This window comes from Ctenopharyngodon idella, chromosome 12, assembly GCF_019924925.1.
Source record: "Ctenopharyngodon idella isolate HZGC_01 chromosome 12, HZGC01, whole genome shotgun sequence".
Lineage (NCBI taxonomy): Eukaryota > Metazoa > Chordata > Actinopteri > Cypriniformes > Xenocyprididae > Ctenopharyngodon > Ctenopharyngodon idella.
Genome location: NC_067231.1, coordinates 1,388,626 through 1,412,889, shown reverse-complemented (window position 1 = coordinate 1,412,889; position 24,264 = coordinate 1,388,626). Strand labels below are relative to the sequence as shown.

Genomic DNA, 24,264 nt, shown 5'->3' with positions numbered 1-24,264 from the left:
TCGGTTTTTGAAATAATCTCCAATATTTAAGAAACGATTCGATGGACAGCAGCGGCCCTAGAGGCAAAGTTGCTCAGAATGAGGAGTTCTACCATGTGGTATGAAATCACTCGATACGCAATCCTTAACGCACATGAAAAATGCAAAGGCGCCCCTGGTGGCCGATTTCTTTGGCATTTCTCACAGGCCTCTAGGGCCGTGAGTCAAACAGGCCCAGCGAGTTTTGTTCCGACCGGCCTCCATTAACCTTGTCTGATAGCTGCTTAATTCATTGGACGATGGCGGACATGTTTTTTGAGATACGCCATTGTCCTCATAGACAATCATGGCATCTTGGACAAAGACACTGTATGCCAATATTCAAGTCAATCAGACTAACGGTGAAGTAGTTACAGACATTTTCATGTTTTTTTCCTGTTATAGCGCCATCAAGTGGCCAGTCGCCGTGTCCTTTTTCACACGACCACAGAATGAGCTCTTACATAGGTGTGCCAAGTTTGGTTAAAATATCTCATTCCGTTCACGAGTTATAGCCATTTTAGTAAAAGTAGCTCCGCCCACTTCAAACGTTTTGGCGGCCCTGAATAAAACCGTGAATCAAAATTTCAACTTTTTTTTGATAATTATTGGACTCCGGAGAATCTTTCTGCAATGGAATGGTTTTGACCAGGCCAAAATCCTAGGACTAGTTTGCAAAAGTAGGTTTTTCAAAAAAATCCAACAAAAAATTTTGGTAGTCAACGATAATATAGTTATCATTATCTTAATAGTTCTATTTCTTGGTATAAACGGGCCTTAAGTCTGTAAGACTGGATGAATCATTTAATTTCCATTCTTACATACAGCATGTCACTTTTTTTGGACTAGATTTCCATTTAGAATAGTTAAAAAATTAAAATAAGCACATTATCAATAAATAATCATAGGGAAATTCCAATGTCGAACACGACAGATGCATTTCCCCAAAAGGACAATTATATCCTTGTGGTTTTAAATTACCCAACATTACTTGAGCTCTGATGATTTCAACAGGAAGACAATGACCCCTGCTAAAAATGCAGAGAAGTTTATATTTTTGGGGGAAATGGTGTAATGAAATGTCTTTAGTGAGGATTTATCACCATTTTTTTGAGCAGCAACTGTGGGAATCTGTGTTTCAGAGTCATTTCAAGTGGTGGTGAGAGGTAATGGATTTCGACACGCCAGAAACATAGACCAGGTCCTCTGCAGCTTCAAAATAAACGACACAGTCACGCTCAGTGAGTGTTTTTCCTACAAATATTCCCACAGAGTCTGAGTACTTTCTCATAATAAAAAGTGAATATATAGCTGCATTTATAACTGCTTTACTAAGTTTTTTATTCTTCCTATAACAGATGAGAAGCCTGCGAGTGTTGAAGACACGTTCTTGCTGTGCCCTGCGCCTGTTATAGATGAAGTTGGAAAGTAAGTGAGAGGCTGACGGACAGGTCTGCCATGCATTAGGCCGTGTTTATGATCCCTGTCAGAGGTCACATTCCACTTCCTGCGCAACTCGCTGTTTTAGTTGTGAGGTCATCCTGTTGATCCAGAGTTTTCCAGCACTGCCTGATTTCTTGAGTTCATAGCCTTCATTTTCCTTTCGGATCCACTGAATCAAAGCCTGAGCTTAAGATGATGTCAGAGGCTCTGAGGAGACATTAAATCAGATAGTTCCTCAGGAATCATTGCGTTCATCACACCCACTCTCTGCTTTTCTTTGTTCCTCATCTCAATTATTTCCTTACTGACCCTAAAGCTTCCATGTTTCTTCCCCCTCTTCTGCTTTCCATCCATTAATACAGCATATTATATTCAGAACCCTTGTTATCAATAACTATGCAGTGTTCTTGAGTTTTTAGCTTCTTGATGTTACATATTTCTCTTCTATAGCTGCTCGAATTTCATTGGTCGATGGTGGACATGTTTTTTGAGATATGCCAATGTCCTCATAGACAATCATGGCAGCTTGGACAAAGACACTGCATGCCAATTTTCAAGTCAATCAGACTAATGGTGAAGTAGTTACAGACAATATGAGATGGTAGGAAAAATATGTCAATGCTTTTGGAGTCTCTCACAAAAGTTTTGCATTCCCCCGAGAAACTTTGCTTTCACTTGCAAAGAATTCAAAAGTAGGAACGTCAAATATTTGCGAGAGAATGCAAAAGCATTGACATATTTTTCCTACCATCTCATATTTTTCTTCCATCACCTTAGATATGCTATCAATATATTGTGCATCCATAGTTTAATTAGTAGTTTATTAATTTAGAAACTTTTTTTTGTTCTCATTGGAACCTGTACTTCCTGCCATGATTCCTTTAGCTCTTCACATATTAAATACTTTAAATGTAGTGAACTGTCCCAAACCCCAATCACCAGTCATTTCTTTTCTCTACTCTCCCTCATCTTGTCTTCTATCCCATCCTACATCAAACCATCAGCCCACCTTCCTCACATACATGCCAGACTCTCCCTCATTTCTTTCATTTTGCGCTGATTTAACTGATGCCAATATTTCCGTTTAAAACAACATGTTTTAACAGTGATGCTCTCACACTAGAGTTTTTGGTGCAGACTGAGTCCATTTGACATCAGAGTTCGGTTCGTTCGGAAAGTAATTTTCTGAAATCAAGTTCACACCAAGTAATTCAACAGTGTGAAAAAAACACCTAAACTTTACTTGACCTCTCAAGGCCCCGATATACTTCAAGTTAGAATGAACTGGTATGACGTCATTTTGAACAAAATCAGGCCAAAATGAAGTTTGTTTGGAGTTCGAAACAGTTTACCAAAACAAACTTTCCAGAAAAGTTCACTCCAGCTGGTAAACAGCTTCGAACTACCATTGGTCCATGGTGATGATGTAATAGGTGTCTGTTCAGACACGAGTAAAACATGAACACACTGAAGTTGTAATTACGGGTTCAAGTGTGTAGCGCTGAAACCCTATTGTAATTGTTAAAATTTCCAAGGATCAGCATTCTCCCCTAAAAGTGATCAGGCAGACCAAACCGTAAGTCGTAGAGACTTGAAACTTTGAGGGCTGGTAGTACTCACACCGTCTACAACGTCACCAAGGCTCGCCCCGATCGGCCCGACAGGGGGCGCTACAGCAGTGAAAAGTACGAAATTGCTCATAACTTCTAAACCGTTAGGCTCAAGTGTCTTATTTGTTGGAATCCTTGGCTCAAGACGGACAAAATGCATGCCTCGGATTCAATCGTATTTTGGATTTTCTTTGAAAAACCTACTTTTGCGAACTAGTCATAGGTTTTTGGCCCAATCGGAACCAAACCAGTGCAGTCTGATTGTCAAAAATTATCAAAAAAAAAATTGAAATTGATTTACGGTCCCTCAGGGCACCAAAACGTTCAAAGTGGGCGGAGCCTCTTTTACTAAAATGGCTATAACTTGTGAATGGAATGAGATATTTTCACCAAACTTGGCACACATATGTAAGAGCTCATTCTGTGGTTGCGTGAGAAAGGATGCGGCGACTGGCCACTTGGTGGCACTATAACATGGAAAAAAAAATTAAAAATGGCTATAACTACGCAACCCGAAGTCTGATTGACTTGAAAATTGGCATGCATTGTCTTTGTCCAAGGTGAGGACATTAGCGTTTCTCAAAAAATGAGGCCGGCGGCAGCCAAATTGAGATTTAGCAGCTATCAGACAAGGTTAATGGAGGCGATCGGAATGAAACTCCTGGGCCTGTTTGACTCACGGCCCTAGAGGCCTGTGAGAAATTCGAAAGAAATCGGCCACCAGGGGGCGCCTTCGCTTTTTTCATGTGTGTAAAGGATTGTATATCACATGATTTTTCGCACACGCCCATGACATTCACACCACATGGTAGAACTCCTCATTCTGAGCAACTTTGCCACCGCTGTCCATCGAATTGTTCATTAAATATTGGAGATTATTTCAAAAAACAACTTTGACGAACTATGCCTAGGTTTTTGGCTCAACCTCGATAACTGTTAAAAAGCTTTATAAACCATATATTTCCTTTGGTAAATTGCCTGTGTTGGCTGTAAATGGTCTTTTCCATCTATGATCGTTTACAGGTTTTACACGTGCTTAAATGTCTTAAAGTGCTTGAACCCCGATAACTGCTGCTCGCAGCTATATTTCTAATTGAAAGCGACACTGACACTGTTTTTTCTTGTTTAATACTGTAAAGCTGCTTGCTTTTAAAGCAGTATATTGAGTAAAGTGGTGTAAAGTGGATGCTCATATATTGAAAAACGTGACGTGATTGGCGAGCCGAATTGCAGAGCTGGTGCAAACATATCCACATCCCTATCATCAGATGCTTTCTTAACTGCTGTCAGTTTTGTTGTGTTTATTTTGTTATCAAGAGGAAAGCACACAGCACACATTTCCATATTCATCTAAACGTCGCGTGTGGGCGGCACTGGGATGTTTGCTAACGGCACATCACTGCAAAAGTATTTTGAACTTTTTACCCCTAAGCGATGTACGAAAAGAACTTGAGTATATCGGGGTCTTCAGAAATGATTGTCTGGCTGTTCAACGGTATGTTTTTTTATGCTAAATTAGATGCTCTTCATCAGAGAGAAGTGACTTATCTGTCAGAAAAGCAGACTTGGCCTCTGTCTGTTCAGAGACAAACCTCGGCGGGAATGCTGAACATGTGGAATGCTGTTTTTATCAAATGTTTGAGACACTAGACAGCTGACTACAACAAAAGTTAACCAGCACCCTACAAAGCTCTGTAAGGGTGCCAATTATGGTCTGGAAGGCAACTAAAGATCTGCAAATACATCTTTTTCTAAAAAATGTCACAAAAATGTTGTCTTTGGCACATATGTCTCATGTCTCTCTAAATCCTGTTGGTCTTATGTTTTTTTCCCCCTACTTTTATGGATACTTCTGTGCAATGTTGAAGGATTTACCGGCTTTTAACGTGACAAAAATGGATATGAAAATTTATGTTTGGTCTTTGCACTTCAGGGTGGTGTACCTGCAAGTCAGCATGAACGAGGGTCTGTCATTCATCACCAGCTCCGTACACATAACCACAACAGAGTGTGTAAGTCTGACTACAAACACACACATACACAACATCACATCCAGCCAAACTTAAATCTACAAAATGGAAATTAATTTTGAGATTTGCTTAAAGGGGACCTATTATGCCCCATTTTACAAGATTACCAGAGTGTGTATGTGAAGTTTTAGCTCAAAATACTCCACAGATTATTTTTTTATAGCCTGTTAAAATTGCCACTTTTTGGAGGTGAGCAAAAACGCCGTTTTAGTGTGTGCCCTTTAAATGCAAATGAGCGGCTGCGCTCGGCCTAAGAGGGCGGAGCTTCAAGAGCTGATTCTCCGGTGTCAGGAGTCAGTCAGGACGCACTATAATGTCAGAAACTGTGAATATATGCTGCATGGAGATAGAACAGGTATTTAACTAGTAATTACAGTTATAACTTATATTGTCTTCTTGTTTTTATCCACTATATCAGTACAAGCCAGTTTACCGATTTTTATAACGTTTATTGTACTTCACACAAAATATGAAGCATCTGTTTTCACTCTAGAAAATCACTGTAAGAGCTTAATAAAACAGTGCAAGTGTGCATTAAAATATTATCCATAAACTCTCTCTCTCTCTTGCATTATCATCAACATACACAGTGAAGTACACAGCAACACTCGTTACAACTAACAGTAAACAAATATATAAAGACCTTATGCCTTTTCAGGGGTGCTTAATAAACTGGTTAACTTTATATCCGTAAATCAACTCCGATGAACTGTAATAAAGTGCTCTCACCTTCATTACTGCCGTATCCAGTATCGCTCTGGAGACTGTAAGCTGGATCACCAACAGTTACTGATCTATCCTTGAGTAACACATTTTTAGCAAAACCTCTGTTTTGTATTGTCCCTTTGTATTGACATTCGTTCATAAAGCAGTCCGGTGTGAAATGATTCGCGCAGACATAAACGAATTTCACTAGAATTGAGGGAGCATTTTCTTGGAAAACAAAATGAATCCACCTCATCTTCAGCAGCTCAGATTTCGGGAGTAAATGGAGAGAGCTATGTGGATTAATCCATCCAGCTACAGAACACCTAAAACGCTTGGGAGACGTTCTCGTCAGTGCAGCAATGGTGGACCGCGTACAACTCGCTGTGAACTCGCTCAGGGCGGTTCTATGTTAAAACGGCAGTGTCTGTCAACATTCGTGGGCGGGGCCTGTGGCTAATGTGACGTCACATTGCCAGGAACCTGCAAACGGCTTGTTCTGAGACACTGCTTATGATTTATGGGGATTAAAATAAAGGAGTGGGTGGATTTTTATCATTATAGGGTGGTTGTGTACACACACTGCCAACACACATTTAAACCAAAGTGAATTTTGCATAATAGGTCCCCTTTAATATATATCAACCATTAGCCTATATACACAACAGTGATTGATGAACTCCCTGACATGCCTCCATTGTAGTCTTCACATGTTTTCTTCACAATATTCCTCATTAAAATAATTCATACGCAGAATAAAGGGGCGGGGCCTGGTCGAGTTAGTTAGTAGTGTGTTGAAACTGGCGGTTATGGTAAGGGGCGGGACATTTTCCAAACACCAATCACAACACACTGCTCCAGCTGACCAATCAGAGCACATTGTGCTTTTCAGAAGGAGGGGCTTCATAGAGACAGGAACTAAACAGAGCGTTACTGACAGACTGGGAAGAGAGGAGCTGAACAATGGAAAATATGAGGAAAATAATCAACATTCAATCTAGTAGAGCCCAAAAACAACATCAAGACTTTGTATAAGCGCATAATAGGTCCCCTTTGATTAAAACTAAATATAGCTATTATATATGATTGTAATTATGTTATATTATAAATCATTTGAAAGTTAATGGGTGGTCTTTTACTTCGTAACCCCCTATTTTTTTTGTATTCTCCCCTCCTCACGTTCAGGTCGTCCCCCATCATCATTTTCTCTTCACAACACACCATCCCCCCAACAACACACACATCAAGGGCCAAACCGCAGGGGTTTAGCACATCCCCAGACGAGAGCCCCAAAAAGATCCTGTCTCTGATTCTCACTGAGCAGGCTTCTTGCCCAAAACCACAAAATAACTTTTTATGAGGCATTTCTTCTCTAAATACTTAGAGAATAGAAGTGCTCTTCCCATTCTTTTCCCATGACATACTTTTTAACAGTGAGGTTATTCAGTTTTTGATTCATAGCTTGTCTTTTGATGCTGTAGATTTAGTCAATATTTCATCATATTCATGTATTTGATTCCATACTGACAAAAATGACATGTAATTTTTAAATAACATTTAAACATTATTATGTCATGTAATATTTGTTAGTGGTATTCTCTGTTTTTACTGTTATTTTTATTTCTTATGCATGCCATTTTTATTCTTATGTATTTAGTTCTTCATTATGTAAAGCACTTTGAATTACCATTGTGTATGAAATGTGCTATATAAATAAAATTGCCTTGCCTTAATTTTACACCATTTTACATTTTACTGACAAAAATGATATAATTTTTTACATAATATTTTGTCATGTAATATTCAATAATTTTACATTTTCTGACCAAAATGGCTTGCAATTTTTAAATATTTAAACATTATTTCGTCATGTCATATTCATTAATTTTACACCATTTTACTGACAAAAATGGCTTGCAATTTTTTAAATAATATTTTAACATTATTTTGTCATGTAATATTCACAAATTTTATACCATTTTCCTGACAAAAATGGCTTGCAATTTTTTAAATAATACCATTTTACTGTCAAAAATGACAATTTTTAAATAATATTTAAACATTTCTTTGTGTTATATACATTATTTTTAGACAATGTTACTGTCAAAAATGACATGTAATTTTTTAATAATGTTAAGCCATTATTTCATCACGTCAAATGGTTTAAAATGAATGAAAATAAAATGACTGACAAAAAAATACTTGTAATTTTTGAACAATTTTGAAACATTTCTTAATGTCATATTTATTAATTTTTAAACCATTTTACATTTTACTGACAATGATGTAATTTTTAAATAATATTTGAACATTATTTTGTCATGTGATATTCACTGATTTTACGCCATCTTACATTTTACTGACAAAAATGGCTTGCAATTTTTTAAATAATATTTAAACATCTCTTCGTTATATCCATTATTTTTATTTAATTTGTATTTTGTCAAATGATGTTTTTTTTTAATGTAAAATTAAGGAATATAACATTTTACTGTCAAAAAATACTTGTAATTTTCGAACAATATTTAAACATTATTTCTTAATGTCATATTCATTAATTTTTAAATCATTTTGCATTTTACTGACAAAAATGGCATCATTTTTAATAATATTTAAACCTTTTTAAAAAATAAGGTTCATCAGCATAAACCAAACGTATCGTTAGTGAAATTCACTAACAAAATTAAAACATTGGTTCTTGAAGTAACAAAGTAACACTCCCAAATGACAACATGGCATTACTTTTTTGTTAGTGAAGTATAAAAATGGTTGCTCTCTCTCTTTCTCAACCTCTCCCACTTTCTCTGTCTTTTCCTTTGCAGTTTGATGGAACGATCCTCCTGATCACCCTGCTGGTGTTGTTTCTATTATTGGCTCTGTTGTTCATGTGGTGGTTCTGGCCGCTTTGCTGCACTGTAGTAAGTCATCGCCTCATTTACCATTTTAAATATCAGCCTTCATACAGTACGTTCTCACGACACATCTTCCAGTATAGTTTTAATCTGGGAGCCGGGGCCTATGGATTTGCGGTAAAGACTGAAGTTGAGTGATTTAGGGTGGAAAATTGGTCAATTCATCTCAAATGAGCACACACTGTATACCCGGAGGTCATGATTTAACATGCTATTATGTCATGCATCACTTGTGTTTTTGGTTATGTGACTTGGACATCTATGATGTGTCTTTCCACAGGTGATCAAAGAACCTCCACCTCCTCCACCGCCAGAGCCAGTGAGTCATAGTTTCACCTCCAAGTTTTATCTGCTACAAAATGAACAAATGTCACAGACGGAGGGCATTGCTAAATATTAATGGGTCCTATAGTAGGACATACCAGGGGTCTCAAGAGTGTTAGGAGGTCTGTGTAAAATTTCAGAGAAAAACAGTACAAAAAATAGATATAAATACATAAATATTATATTTAAAATCATATAAATATTTTAAATAAATATGATAAAAAATAAGTATAAACTATATAGAAAATATACATGATATAAAATAACAACAATTATTATTAATTTCATTATTATTATTATTAATTTGATACTGCTGCTACTTGAATTCGTTAGTTTTCTTGTTATTATTCTTCCACTCTTGAGTCTATGGCAGCCCATAGAACTGTATGGTAAAACGTTATGAAATTTGGCACACAGATAGAGGACAGTCTGAAATGTTTCCATAGCAAATTTGGAGTCTCTATCTCAAACCCTCTAGCGCCACCAACAGTTCAAAGATTCACTCGTTTATGCTCATAGCTTTTGACACGTAAGTCCTAGAAACAAAATTCCTTTGTCCTCTGATTCCATGGCTCATGCTGATTTGAATGATTCAACGTCATTTTCCATCATGAAAAATTTTCCGCCATTTTGAATTTTCCAAAAAAAATCTACTTTTTCTAAATCCTTCTAGAGCGTTTGTCCAATTTGCACACAATTTGGTGTGTAGAATCTATTCACACTCCAGGCAAAAAGTTATTAAAAGATTTTTAATTGGCCAATCCGTTCTCATGTAACGCGTCAACGAATTTGACAGCAAGAATGCAAAAATGGATTTGATGCTGTATCTTCGCAATGATTTGGTTTATTGACACCAAACTTATGTATATGTCATTAAAGGCATGACTTGAGGGTACATGCACAGTATCGCCAACTACTGGTGTAGGAAAGATAGGAAAAATGGCTATTTTTGATTATAACTTTTGAATGCCTTGTCCTAAAATCATGAGGCATTCCTTGAGGCATACCGAGTTGAATGATATCCAGTTTTCTTTGGTCGGCCATTTTGAATTTAGTCATTAAATGTTGTTTTTTTTTTTTACAAACACATGAATGCATTGTTTCAAAACTCAGTATGATTCATCAAGGCCATGTTCTTAGAGGACCTGTAAAGTTTTAGGTCAGCGCCCCCTAGTGGTCAAGAGATATAATAAAAATTTATGAAAATGCTCATAACATAAGACAAATTCAACATATTATCATTTAACTTACATCATTAGATTTGTTGGCTTATGCCAAGTCCTACAATACCATATTCTACTCTCCGCCATATTGAATTTTATTCAAAACCTACTTTTTCGAATTCCTCCTTCAAAATTTGTCCAATTTGTACAAAATTTGGTATGTAGCATCTACAGACATTAATGACAAAAAGTTATTAAAAGGTTTTTGATAGACCCAAAAGTCAACAAATGTGACTTCAAGCATGCCAAAATGGATATGCGGCTGTATCTTTGCAAAAGTTTTGTGTGTTGACAGGAAACTTGGTACATGTCATCACAGGCATGACTTGAGGGTGCATGCAGAGTTTCGTCATAGCGCCACCTACTGCACAGAAGTTATAAACCATGTTATGTTATAAGTGCTTTAACTGATGTAATTTAAACAGCTTGATCCTAACCTCATGATCACAGATGTCCACAAATATTTCCTTTTCTGCCCTTATTCGGCTTGACTCCATAATTGCTGCTTTAACTACTCTAAATAATGAGTAGCTTGTCGCCTGGATGTAAATTGGCCTTGTCTCATAATCTGTATTCGGTAGCAAATCCCATGTCAACATCTAAGCCACAGCAGGGTTAGAAGGAACTGAATTTTCTTAGTGTGAGATTCATGAAGAGGCTTTAATGAAAACCATCAGATGACTTTGAGTATAACAACATCAACATGTCAAAAAAAAAAAAAAAAAGCACTGACAGTTTACTCCTATGAGCAGATGTTTCGTACCTCTTGTGCTCCTTCAAACTATGTAACATGTTTTTCCTCTTCAGGAGTCAGATGATGAGGACGGCATGCCAAAGAAGAAATGGCCCACAGTAGATGCGTCATATTATGGCGGTCGAGGAGTTGGAGGAATTAAACGAATGGAGGTGAGCTTCCTGAAAAGAAGAAATGCAATCTGAGGAAAAAATGTGTGGTGATTATTAACACATTCATAGTAATCTGTAAACTTTACTAAAAAAAGTGCAGTATTGGAAGAATAATTGTCTTAAATCAGGCAGATTATATCAGATAACTATTATTTTTAATAGCATTCTTATTCTTGATGAATAGAAAGTAAAAAAAAAAAAAAAAAAGCATTTATTTGAAACAAATCTTTTGTACCAATCTTTTGTCTTTTTTCTTGAGCAGCAAATCATTATATTAGAATGATTTCTGAAGGATCATGTGACACTGAAGACTGGAGTAATGATGCTGAAAATTCAGCTTTGGTCACAGGAATAAATTATATTTTAACATGTATTACAATAGACAAAGTCATCTTTATTTATATAGCGCTTTATACAATACAGATTGTTTCAAAGCAGCTTTACAGTTTTTAGCAGCTCTAGAAGAAAACAGTGTTATATATATTCAGCTAAAGTGGGTTCAGTCTTGATTCAGTTTCGTTGTAAGAATCGGTAGCATTTGAATATTTCATCCAGTTCCTTTAGCTTGAAGATCGGATTCGTCACGCCAGTATGGAGACAAAGCTCATAGGTCTGTGCGGAGGACTTGTCTGGTTCTTGTGGTCTTTGCTGAGGATCGAGGTCTTCACAGGGGATTGGCTAGTAGACACGGTCTCTGCTGACATTCAGGGCTGTGATATGGTCGTATTTAGATGTAGGTCCACCATTTGATCTGGATACGGCTGACTACGGTAACCTCGGGATAAACAGAGAGACTAATATAAGCGTAGATGCCATTCTTCTTGTTCCCGGTTCCAGTTGACCTAATTTATGCAATTCTTTAACATATGTAAATTATAGAAATGTGATAATGTGTATGCGAGGTTAAAGAGGTGTGTTTTTAGTCTAGATTTAAACTGACAGAGTGTGTCTGCTTCCCAAACAATGTTAGGAAGTCTGTTCCAGAGTTTAGGTGCTAAATAAGAAAAGGATCTACCGCCTGCGGTTGATTTTGTCATTCTAGGTATTATCAACTGGCCAGACTTTTGAGATCACAATAGACGTGAAGGACTATAATGTGTTAAGAGCTCGCTCAGGTACTGGGGAGCTAAACCATTTAGTGCTTTGTAAGCTATTAGCAAGATTTTAAAATGTATACAATCTTTATTAGGGAGCCAATGCAGTGTTGACAGAACGGGGCAAATATGGTCATACTTCCTGGTTCTAGTTTGAACTTTAGCTGCTGCATTTTGGACCAGCTGGAGTTTATTTATTAAGTGTGCGGGGCAACCACCCATTACAGTAGAGCATTACAGTAATCTAGCCTTGAGATTAGTTTTATTACATTGTAAAAATGAAACAATATACAATTATATAAAAATTAGGGCTGTCAAGCGATTACAATTTTTAATCTAATTAATTATATGATGTGGCGATTAATTTGAATTAATCGCACATCAAATTTGGCTGAGAAATTACAACCAAAAGATAATTTAAAGTCATTATTGTGTAAAGCATCAAATAGACATTACAAAAAGTAGCTTAAGAAAGAAGATTCAACATAGAATTTATTACACATACATTTTTGGACCATGAGGTTGAGTAAATGATGACTGAATATTAATGAATGAAGTAAATTAATTATTGTTCCAATGAATCATTGGTTCACCCGATTCATTCCAAACGTGAATTCAGAAATGAAACGTCATTGTGTGTTGCTCGGAGATCTGCTTTGTCTTTATATTTTTGTTGTCAAAATTGAGCAAAACAGACAAAATTGTGTCTAAAATAACACAATATTAACTTACTGATTTTATACAACAGTTCAATAAATCAGATCACATTTGTATTAGTGCTGGACAGAAAAAAAGCACTCGTGTGATATATCTTATTTATATCACATGATATCATTTTAAGGAACTTTTTAACTGGACTCTATAGACTTCATCACGCAGCGAGTTGTTGACCTGCATCATATTCCTCATCAGTCAACTATATGAAATGTCAGATGACCTACATAGGTCTGGGGTGGGGCAAGTGTGTTAAATGTGTTAATAATTATTTTTTTTTAAACGTAATTCATTAATCTAATTAACACATTAAATCAGGGGTGCCCAACCCTGTTCCTGGAGATCTACCTTCCTGCAGAGTTCAGCTCCAGCCCTGCTCAACACACCTGTCTGTAATTATCAAGTGCTCCTGGAGATCTTAATTAGCTGATTCAGGTGTGGTTTATCAGGGTTGGAGCTAAACTTTGCAGGTAGGTAGATCTCCAGGAACAGGGTTGGGCACCCCTGCATTAAATTGACAGCCCTTATAAAAATATAAGTTGCTAAAAGTGACCTAGAAGTGAAACATCAAAGCATCTCAAAAGAAAGTTAAACGAAACTGGAAACTGAAAGACATGCTTTTTGCCTTTGCTGAAGATCTGTAACAAGTTTCAGAAGAGCTGATTTAATGTTTTTGCCCCGGTCCAGGTTCGCTGGGGAGGGAAGGGCTCTACTGAGGAGGGAGCAAAGCTGGAAAAACCCAAAAACGCCGTCATAAAGATGCCTGAGCAGGAGTTTGAACCCTTTGAACCCAAGCCCAGAAAATCAGACAACAGGAAGCCAGCTCAAGACAGGAAGTGGTATTCTCCCATCAGGGTAAAGATGCTTTGTCACTGTCATTATTGTTTATTGATGTTGGTGCAGTTCAAAGCATGCTGTAAGCTCTGTTGCCTCCAGTGTTTAACAGCACATTTCTCCTGTTCAGGGTAAACTTGATGCCATCTTGGCTCTTTTCCGCCGTGGATATGATCAAGTTTCACTTATGAGGCCGCAACCAGGAGATCATGTGAGTATCCGGGTCTAGATGATCAAAGAGTCTTAAATACCAGGCTTAGCATTATCTTTCTTCCAAAAGGATGAAGTCAGACACACTCCTTTAACAACAAACAGTCTCAACCAAGGCGTTTGGAGCTCATAAATCCATGCCCTGTGGATTTTTTGACTCATTCCCCTCGCCTTGGCCAGACGTTTCCTTACCTTTCATTTGTCAACCCAGACCAGCAACGCCCCATCAGAGAGGCCTGACGGGTGCCAAGACACATCATAGGCACAGCTTATGCCACCTGCATCAAATCAGTAGCCATAAAAATGAAATGAAACACAAATGTAGACACTTTCCAGACAGATACTCTGCATTTTTAAAAGGCCCGACGCTCACATATGCAGAGCAGCCACATGGTTTGACTTCTCGATGTCAAATCGCAGGTTATCGGCTCTGTGGGATCGCCGTGATTTAGCCTTAATGCATCTTTCACACAGATGTTTTCATCCTGCTGAGATGAACTATCTCCAGGTGCTAGTTAAGCCATGTGGAACAAACTAGGGCTGGGTATTGACAGACATTGCACGATTCAATTCCATTTTGATTGATCCGATTCAGTTCCGATCTCGATTCAGAAAAATATCCCTTAAAGGGTTAGTTCACCCAAAAAATGAAAATTCTGTCATTAATTACTCACCCTCATGTTGATCCACACCTGTGAGACCTTAGTTCATCTTCGGAACACAAATTAGGATATTTTTGATAAAATCTGATGGCTCAGTGAGGCCTCCATTGACAGCAAGATAATTAACATTTTCAAACACCCAGAAAGCTACTAAAGACGTATTAAAAATAGTTCATGTGACTACAGTGGTTCAACCTTAATGTTATGAAGCGACGAGAATACTTTTTGTGCGCCAAAAAAACAAAATAAGGACTCTATACAACAATTTCTAGTGATGGACGATTTCAAAACACTGCTTCATGAAGCTTCAAAGCTTTACGAATCTTTTGTTTCGAATCAGTGGTTCGGAGCATGTATCAAACTGCCAAAGTCACGTGATTTCAGTAAACGAGGCTTCATTATGTCATAAGTGTTTCGAAATTTCAATGTTTCACCACTGGGGGGCGTGACTTTGCCACTTTGATACACGCTCCGAACCACTGATTCGAAACAAAAGATTCGTAAAGCTTCGAAGCTTCATGAAGCAGTGTTTTGAAATCGTCCATCACTAGAAATTGTTGTATAAAGCTGTTATGACGGCAAGACTTGATCTTCGGCAGACCAATCAGAGGAAAGGGGTGTTTCATCCCAGACCATGTGTAGAGATTGAATATTCCAGCTGTTTTTCATTTTTCCATCCCTGAATGAAAAACAAAAAATAGAGTTTTTTTTGGAAAAATGAAAAAACAATATATATTAAATCAAAAAACGACTGAACGAATGATTATTTGCAAATAAAGCACCATTTCCATTCCATGTGTTCAAGAGAACAAAATCGTCACTTCCTGGCGCAAAATATCTATAATAAAAATGTAAGTTGCTGCAGTAGGGCTCTTTCTTCCTTCATCATAAATGACTTCAGAGCGTCAGACGAAACGCAATAAACGCTGTCATGTTCTCCTGTGTTCGGACGCTGGTGTTTGGGAACACAATCGTGTGAAACGCTTCTTGGGGAATTAAACCAAATCATTCTGATGACAGACTTTGGCTCAGGTGTTTCAGAACCGACATTTGAGATGCTGTGATGGGATTGGTCCGCTGCTTAGTCCAGTTATCCAATCACAGCCTCTGTTGAGCGTCGAGGGGTGTAGTCGGTAAATGTTTCCATCGTGACTGTCTTTTCTGAGGTAAATGTAACATTACACGACTTTGTTTACAAGCTGTTTAGTAACCGAGGAAGTGCTGACCAGTTAATATTCTGTGCGTCCAATGGTTCTTGTCAAGTTTTTGACCCAAGTGGTTTTAATAGCCTCAAGCGGAAAGGTTGCATGACGCAAAGTTTCTTTGCAGAGGAATGGTTTTCACCTCCTCATCCTGTAATGGCATGGGCCTCTCCGCTGCTTTGTGGTTTGTGACGAGAGGGCTGAAAAATGCCCAGACCGACTCTTTTCTCTCTCTCGTTCTTTCTGAGTATGGAAAACAAATGAAACGGGCATCATTTCCTGTCTAAAATTGCATTAAGAGGACATAAAATGTATCCAGAAGTGGACGAAGAACTCGCACCATCGCCATAAGTTTAAAACAAGGTCATGGCGATGCTTTTACGAGTTTCGCCCTCTTACCTAATGCAATCTTTCTTAAACAAGCAAATTCCTGTCACTTTCCTCACAGGTTTTGGCTAGTGCATTTGAAGTGGAAACAAGGTTTAATGTTGTTTCGATTGAATTCCTCTGGTTCGGTTCAGAGTACGTGTGTGCATATGTTTGTCTGACTTCTATAGTGTATCATTATCTCTCCTCGGTCTGTTTTTCTCATTTGTGCCCTGGTTAAGCTCTCTTCCTCATGCCTCTGTGTTCAATCCCATAATGCACAGGGTTCAGCTTTCCACTGGCTGTCCCAGAAGCTCTGACGTGAAACCTTGAAGTTTGCCTTTCGGTTTGCGCAGCACCCACTTTACACCCTCGCTCTGGAGGCTTGAGGATGAGGTCATATACAGAACGGCCACATCAAACAGCTCTGACGTGGTCTTGAGACTGACTTCAGACTGCTTTATGACCCCAGCTATAATTGCAGTTGTGTCAGGAGGTCATTTTCCTCTGGGATATTTGTTGCTTTGCCATGAAGGAAGGACTGTAACAACAAACATCCTTCAAAACACCTCCTTCACCAGTCATTGTGCAACCTTGAATAAGATTTGACATTAAGGTCAACTCGTTTTACTTTCATAATGTGATGAATAATGTAGGACAGGACTTGAGTTTATCCATCAGGAATTGATTGAATGGTGAAAAGGGGTGATGGGTTATAAATGACAGAGCTTGATGACGTCAACCAAACATGAAAGAAAAGGAAGATCTTTTTATTTTCTTTGGAATAACATGCACAGAAATCATTAATTAATAAAGTAAATAACTAAATCAAAATATTATAAATAAAAAATTTATATATATATATTATATATATATATATATATATATATATATATATATATATATATATATATATATATATAAAAATACACACACACACACATGTATACTTTATTTTGCTATCCTCACTTAAATAAATGAACTATAGTGTCCTGCACCCACTAGTAAAAAAATGTGTGTATTATATATATATAAAATATACACACAATCAGACCAAAAATCCACCTAAATATACATTGAATATTATTTTCATATGTAATATATTAAATATAATACTATTCATCACATTATGAAAGTAAAGTTGTGAATCATGCACAATAGTACCAGGAATATTTATTATTAAATGTATTTTTAACATTATTATTAATAAATAATAATAAATATCAAAGTAAATAAGTAAATCAGTTATCATATTTATTATATCATTTATGAAAATATTAAATATAGGTAGATTTTGTGCTTTTCATGCGTAATATAATAAATATAATACTACACATCACATTATGAAAGAAAATGAGTTGTGATTCATGCACAATAAGACCAGGAATACAGGTGCTGGTCATATAATTAGAATATCATCAAAAAGTTGATTTATTTCACTAATTCCATTCAAAAAGTGAAACTTGTATATTATATTCATTCATTACACACAGACTGATATATTTCAAATGTTTATTTCTTTTAATTTTGATGATTATAACTGACAACTAAGGAAAATCCCAAATTCAGTATCTCAGAAAATTAGAATATTACTTAAGACCAATACAAAGAAAGGATTTTTAGAAATCTTGGCCAACTGAAAAGTTTGAACATGAAAAGTATGAGCATGTACAGCACTCAATACTTAGTTGGGGCTCCTTTTGCCTGAATTACTGCAGCAATGCGGCGTGGCATGGAGTCGATTAGTCTGTGGCACTGCTCAGGTGTTATAAGAGCCCAGGTTGCTCTGATAGTGGCCTTCAGCTCTTCTGCATTGTTGGGTCTGGCATATCGCATCTTCCTCTTCACAATACTCCATAGGTTTTCTATGGGGTTAAGGTCAGGCGAGTTTGCTGGCCAATTAAGAACAGGGATACCATGGTCCTTAAACCAGGTACTGGTAGCTTTGGCACCGTGTGCAGGTGCCAAGTCCTGTTGGAAAATGAAATCTGCATCTCCATAAAGTTGGTCAGCAGCAGGAAGCATGAAGTGCTCTAAAACTTCCTGGTATACGGCTACGTTGACCTTGGACCTCAGAAAACACAGTGGACCAACACCAGCAGATGACATGGCACCCCAAACCATCACTGACTGTGGAAACTTTACACTGGACCTCAAGCAACGTGGATTGTGTGCCTCTCCTCTCTTCCTCCAGACTCCGGGACCCTGATTTCCAAAGGAAATGCAAAATTTACTTTCATCAAAGAGCATAACTTTGGACCACTCAGCAGCAGCCCAGACCTTTTTGTCTTTAGGCCAGGCAAGACACTGTCTGTTGTTCAAGAGTGGCTTGACACAAGGAATGCGACAGCTGAAACCCATGTCTTGCGTACGTCTGTGCGTAGTGGCTCTTGAAGCACTGACTCCAGCTGCAGTCCACTCTTTGTGAATCTCTCCCACATTTTTGAATGGGTTTTGTTTCACAATCCTCTCCAGGGTGCGGTTATCCCTATTGCTTGTACACTTTTTTCTACCACATCTTTTCCTTCCCTTCGCCTCTCTATTAATGTGCTTGGACACAGAGCTCTGTGGACAGCCAGCCTCTTTTGCAATGACCTTTTGTGTCTTGCCCTCCTTGTGCAAGGTGTCAATGGTCGTCTTTTGGACAACTGTCAAGTCAGCAGTCTTCCCCATGATTGTGTAGCCTACAGAATTAGACTGAGAGACCATTTAAAGGCCTTTGCAGGTGTTTTGAGTTAACTAGCTGATTAGAGTGTGGCACCAGGTGTCTTCGATATTGAACCTTTTCACAATATTCTAATTTTCTGAGATACTGAATTTGGGATTTTCCTTAGTTGTCAGTTATAATCATCAAAATTAAAAGAAATAAACATTTGAAATATATCAGTCTGTGTGTAATAAATGAATATAATATACAAGTTTCACTTTTTGAATGGAATTAGTGAAATAAATCAACTTTTTGATGATATTCTAATTATATGACCAGCACCTGTATTTAGTAAGACAGTAAACAGATAAATTAAAATGCTAATTCTGATTTCATGTTAATTTTTAAAATTTAATTTTTTTATTTTTTTATTAATTTAAATTTTTAAATGTAAAAAGAATTTTTAAAATGTAAGTAATGTGGACTGTCTGCTTAAAAAGCAGATTGATTTGTGCACAATAAGACTTGGAATATTTATTAAGAAAGTAAATAGGCAAATAGTAAATAGTTTTATTTTAATATTATATTTATATTTTGTTATATTTTAATATTTTATATTTAATATTTGATTTGATATATATAGGTTTAATTTTAGTTCATTTTATTTATTTCCAGTTAATAATTTTAGTGCTTCAACTTAAACTTATTTCGGTTTATTGCCAAGGCAACATTTCTAAGATTTTCGACTAATATTTATATTTAATTTTATTTCAGCTTTGTTTCAATTAACAGAAATGTTTTTAATAATTTACTTTTTAGTCAATGGTAATAACCCTGTTTAATTATATAAACTATGTAAAGCATACTAAATATATATTTAGACAGCTTTTCTGTTTAAAAAAGCATTTTTTTGTGAAGTCCAGACGTTTTTTTTTTTCTCAGAGCAGGGTTTGGGGTTATGGAGGACTTTTAGAGTCTTTCCATGATGCATAATTTACAATTGTGGGTGATTTCATCTGTGGTTTTCACAGGGCTTCAGCCAGATTGTGAGATCTTGCAGTAGAGAGATACAGCTAGACCGGCTCGGATCTGGGTGTCACTGCCGCACGTTCTGGAAAACGGGACGAAGCAATGCTTGCGTATTGGAAAGTGGCCACCTTCAACAGAGCAGATGACCTCACGCTGTTTCTCTTCTTGTTCTCTCCTCAGGGCCGATGTATCAACTTTACACGAGTGAAAGAGGAGGCGGCGGCAGCGGCGGCGGCCAAAGCTGCTCCACGAGCTCAAAGCCCACCTCCACCTCCGCCAGACTATCAGCCTGTTCCCAGTCCCATCACCTCCCCTCCGAACAGCCCACCTCCGCGAGGACCACCCCTGCCCCAACCTCCACCGGGTCCACCGCCCGCCCGAGTCCCCCCCGGACCACCCTGTCCCCCGCCGTCACGAGCCCCGCCCAGCCTCGACGGCAGACCATGAGAGAAAGATCCAGCCTCCAGTGCAATTCATCCATACAGCCAAACAAAATGCTCCTCTCGCCAAAAAACGCACGTGGTATTTATCGGTCAGGTTCGATTAGGATGCGGTGTGTAGTTTGTTGCTGGACAGCAAAAAAAAAAAAAAAAAAAAAAAAAAAAAGGCAAAAAGTCGTGACAAAAAATTCAACTACTGAGTTTTCCATACGCAGATTAAGAGAGACCGTTTTTAGCTTTAGAATGACTGAAGTGGCTGGACAAATCTTCATAATTATTCCCAATGCGTTCGTTTGAACATGTACAAAGTTGAATCCTATGAGCTTTCGATATCATGCCAAAATGTCCAAAATAACCAGTATTAGATGCTATGTTATATTGTACAGCATCCTGTGCCTCTCCATTTCATTTTATTTTGTTGTGGTTGTTTTGTTTGTTTGTTTTTTTTAGAACAATAATGTTGAGTCACAGATTTTACAGTCGTTGAGTTGCAGGTTCTCTCAGGTGAGTCTCTGACCCTGTACGAAGGGGAGTATCATAGCCTGTCAAAATGTAAGATGATTGCAAGTTATGGATGTGTAAAGGCGTTTCTTTTACTGTAGTATTGCAATTAGCTAATGTCTTATGCTGGGTTCAGATTACACAATATAAATGTGTTGTGGTGATTCGTAATGGGGGTCGGGAATGAATGATTCAATGACTCACTCATAAATACTTCACTTGTTTCATTACTGGATGAATCAGCGTTTTTGAACAAATCTCTTGAGTGAATGATTCAATGACTAATACATTTTTAACAGTCACTTGCCACCACCTACTGGTGTTTTATTAATATTAATATTGTGTAGTCTGAACCCGGCATTAGTATGTCACAAGTTCTTTCGTTTAGGTAAAACTGGTGTGCAGGATTTGTCTCAAATCACTCAGTTGCTGGAATTCTCGAAGGTGCAAAAGTGGGATACAAGAATGTTTTCGACTCTATTCCTGATTTTATGTGGGTGAATCTCACAAAAATATGTCCTGTGGCCGGTTGCATGAAATGATACTTGTTAGACTACTTCTTTCATGTTAGTCATGTAATTTTTTTTCTTTAAGGCAAATTTTTGGTCTAATTTGAATCAGAAAAATAAGACTGACTTACTCCTTGGTCAGACTAGTTCTTATAGAGGCGAAGTTTATGCAACTGGACACAGGTCACATTTCTATGGAAGCTTGTTTCTGCCATGAATTAAAAAATAAAAAGAGGTAATTGTGACTTTTTATCTCACAATTCTGACTTTTTTTCACAATTGCGAGTTTTAAAGTCATAATTGCGCAATAAAGTCAGAATTGCAAGATATAAAGTCATAATTGCACAATAAAGTCTTGTTTAGAATTGTGTGATAGAATTGCACGATATAAAGTCATAATTGCATGATATAGTCATAATTGCGCAATCAAGTCATAATTGCGCAATATAGTCAGAATTGTGCAATATAAAGTCAGAATTGCGTGATAGTCAGAATTGTGCAATATATTTAGAATTGTGCAATATAAAGTCAGAATTGCGCGATATAAAGTCAGAATTGCGCAATATAGTCAGAATTGCGCAATATAAAGTCAGAATTGCGCAATATAGTCATAATTGCGCAATAAAGTCGGAATTGCGCAATATAAAGTCAGAATTGCGCGATAGTCATAATTGCGCAATAAAATTGGAATTGTGCAATATAAAGTCAGAATTGCGCGATATAAAGTCAGAATTGTGCAATAAAGTCAGAATTGCGCAATATAAAGTCAGAATTGCGCGATATAGTCATAATTGCGCAATAAAGTCGGAATTGTGCAATATAAAGTCAGAATTGCGCGATATAAAGTCAGAATTGTGCGATATAAAGTCAGAATTGTGCGATATAGTCAGAATTGTGCGATATAAAGTCAGAATTGCGAGATATAAAGTCAGAATTGAGAGTTATAAAGTCAGAATTGTATGTGATAAAGTCAGAATTGTGAGATATAAACTCGCAATTCTGAGAAAAAAAGTGAAAAATGTCATCTCGCAATTCTGAATTTAGAAGACACAATTGTAAGTTTATGTCTTGCAGTTGCGAAAAAAAGTCAGAATTGCGACTCTCTCTCACTTTATTACTCACAATTGCAAGTTTAAATCTTGCAATTCCGAAAAAAAAAAAAGTCAGAATTGTGAAATAAAAAGTTGCAATTACCTTTATTTAGTGGTGGAAACAAGCTTCCATACATTTCAACCCAAAATATAAAGAAAAAATAAATATTTTGTTTAAAGAAAATTAAACCTATTTTAAGGACCATTGAGATTTTTCTTTTTTTGCATTATGACATTATTTTCATGACAATTAAGTACATATCACGCCACAATTTTTATTACCATAATGCATCAAGTTTAGTTTTTTGTAAAATAATAGTAATAATAATACATATTAAACATACAATAATAAATTCCCCAAAACAACTTAAACTTGCATTATTATGACATTTTATTAGCAATGATGCAAGTTTGAGTAGTGTGCGGGATTTATACAGTTTTTCAAGTTTTTATTAGACACACACGGGTGTGTGAGGCACTATATTTAAGAAATATGTAATATTTGCTTTTTATTTATATCAGCATAAATTAAAGGAAGCACAACAAATATCACCATTATGTATAAATACTAAATAGAATTAAAATAATTTATCATTATAACATACAGTACAGTAATGAGCATTTTTTTCTCATTACCGTAATGCATCCTAAATGATCCTAAAGATAGGCTTCTTTTTCTCCAAGCAAACAAATACATTTCTTTTCTCCTGTGTTTTTTCTTACGATCCAGGCGAGTTCTTGGCAGGTTTCATGCGATCAGGTTTGTTCACAGTAAAGTTGAAGCTCTAAGCGAATGCAAAGTCAGGTCAGTTCTTGTCACGTTTTCTGTATTCCGCAGCTGTACTGTACGTATGTTGATATTCATCATGTTTCCTTTGCATTTCATCGTCAAACATATTGCAACTGCAGGGCAGTTCACAGCATTTAATTTATTATCCCCACGCCTGAAGGAAGGTACTTGAATATGACAAGGTGTCCTCTGTTACAAGCAGGACACTGTGCATGAAACCAAAAAACATTAAAATGGAAAAAAATCACTTTGCCTCAGATAACAGCCAGTGCCTTCTGTGTGTTTGTTTTTTTTTAATTACCTTTCTTTTATACGTCATTCAAGTATGATACAGCAGCACTGTTTATACTTTTGTTTTAATAAAAAGATTGGTGCATGAATTTTGTTTTCCCTTTCTCCCCTTTTTGTCATTAAAAAGTGAAACCTCACCCTCACGAGTTTGATATAATGCGGTCCAAACCAAAGCTATTGATGCCGACAACTGCAGTATGATGCTATAGGTTTGTGCTTTTGTTTGGATTTGTTTTGTTTTATTTGCTTGTGGCAATCATTTGAAACATTGTGATCTGTACTACTCCACACAAAAAGGTTGATACCAGAATTATAAATCACAATTATATTGTGTTACGGTGTATTAAGTAAGTGTATTAACAACAATACTGATGCATCTATTGAAAGGCTCATAAAGTTTACTTTTTTCACAGTATTAATAAAGGTCGACTTTCAAGCTTTTACTGCATTTGTCTGGTTATTGGTTGGTGTACGTGTAAAAAGTGAAGTGTAACTGCTCACAAGACCCTCCTTAGGACTGAATTAAGCTTCTAAAGCTGCTTTTGTGGCATTTGGAAATAGTTTGTTTTGTTTAGGATTGCTTTTGTAATGCAAATCGCTCAGTGCTGAGGCTTTGATGGATGAGAGTTGTACGAAGAGCAGCTACAAGTGTGTTTACATGCACTGTCTTGCAATATACTGCGTATATATATATATATATATATATATATATA

At 36.9% G+C, this 24,264-nt stretch overlaps 1 protein-coding gene across 1 annotated transcript in view; it reads left to right on the top strand.

The window, feature by feature from the left end:
• antxr1c (ANTXR cell adhesion molecule 1c) overlaps positions 1–23,994 on the top strand; it is a 40,784-nt gene extending 16,790 nt beyond the window's left edge. Inside the window, exons 10-18 of the mRNA XM_051914500.1 lie at positions 1,161–1,259; positions 1,377–1,446; positions 5,005–5,083; positions 8,629–8,724; positions 8,999–9,037; positions 11,073–11,171; positions 13,667–13,834; positions 13,944–14,024; positions 20,110–23,994. Coding sequence (XP_051770460.1) covers positions 1,161–1,259; positions 1,377–1,446; positions 5,005–5,083; positions 8,629–8,724; positions 8,999–9,037; positions 11,073–11,171; positions 13,667–13,834; positions 13,944–14,024; positions 20,110–20,376 — 998 coding nt within the window. The 3' untranslated portion in view covers positions 20,377–23,994. The remainder of the gene's footprint in view (positions 1–1,160; positions 1,260–1,376; positions 1,447–5,004; positions 5,084–8,628; positions 8,725–8,998; positions 9,038–11,072; positions 11,172–13,666; positions 13,835–13,943; positions 14,025–20,109) is intronic.
• Positions 23,995–24,264: the final 270 nt, after the last annotated feature.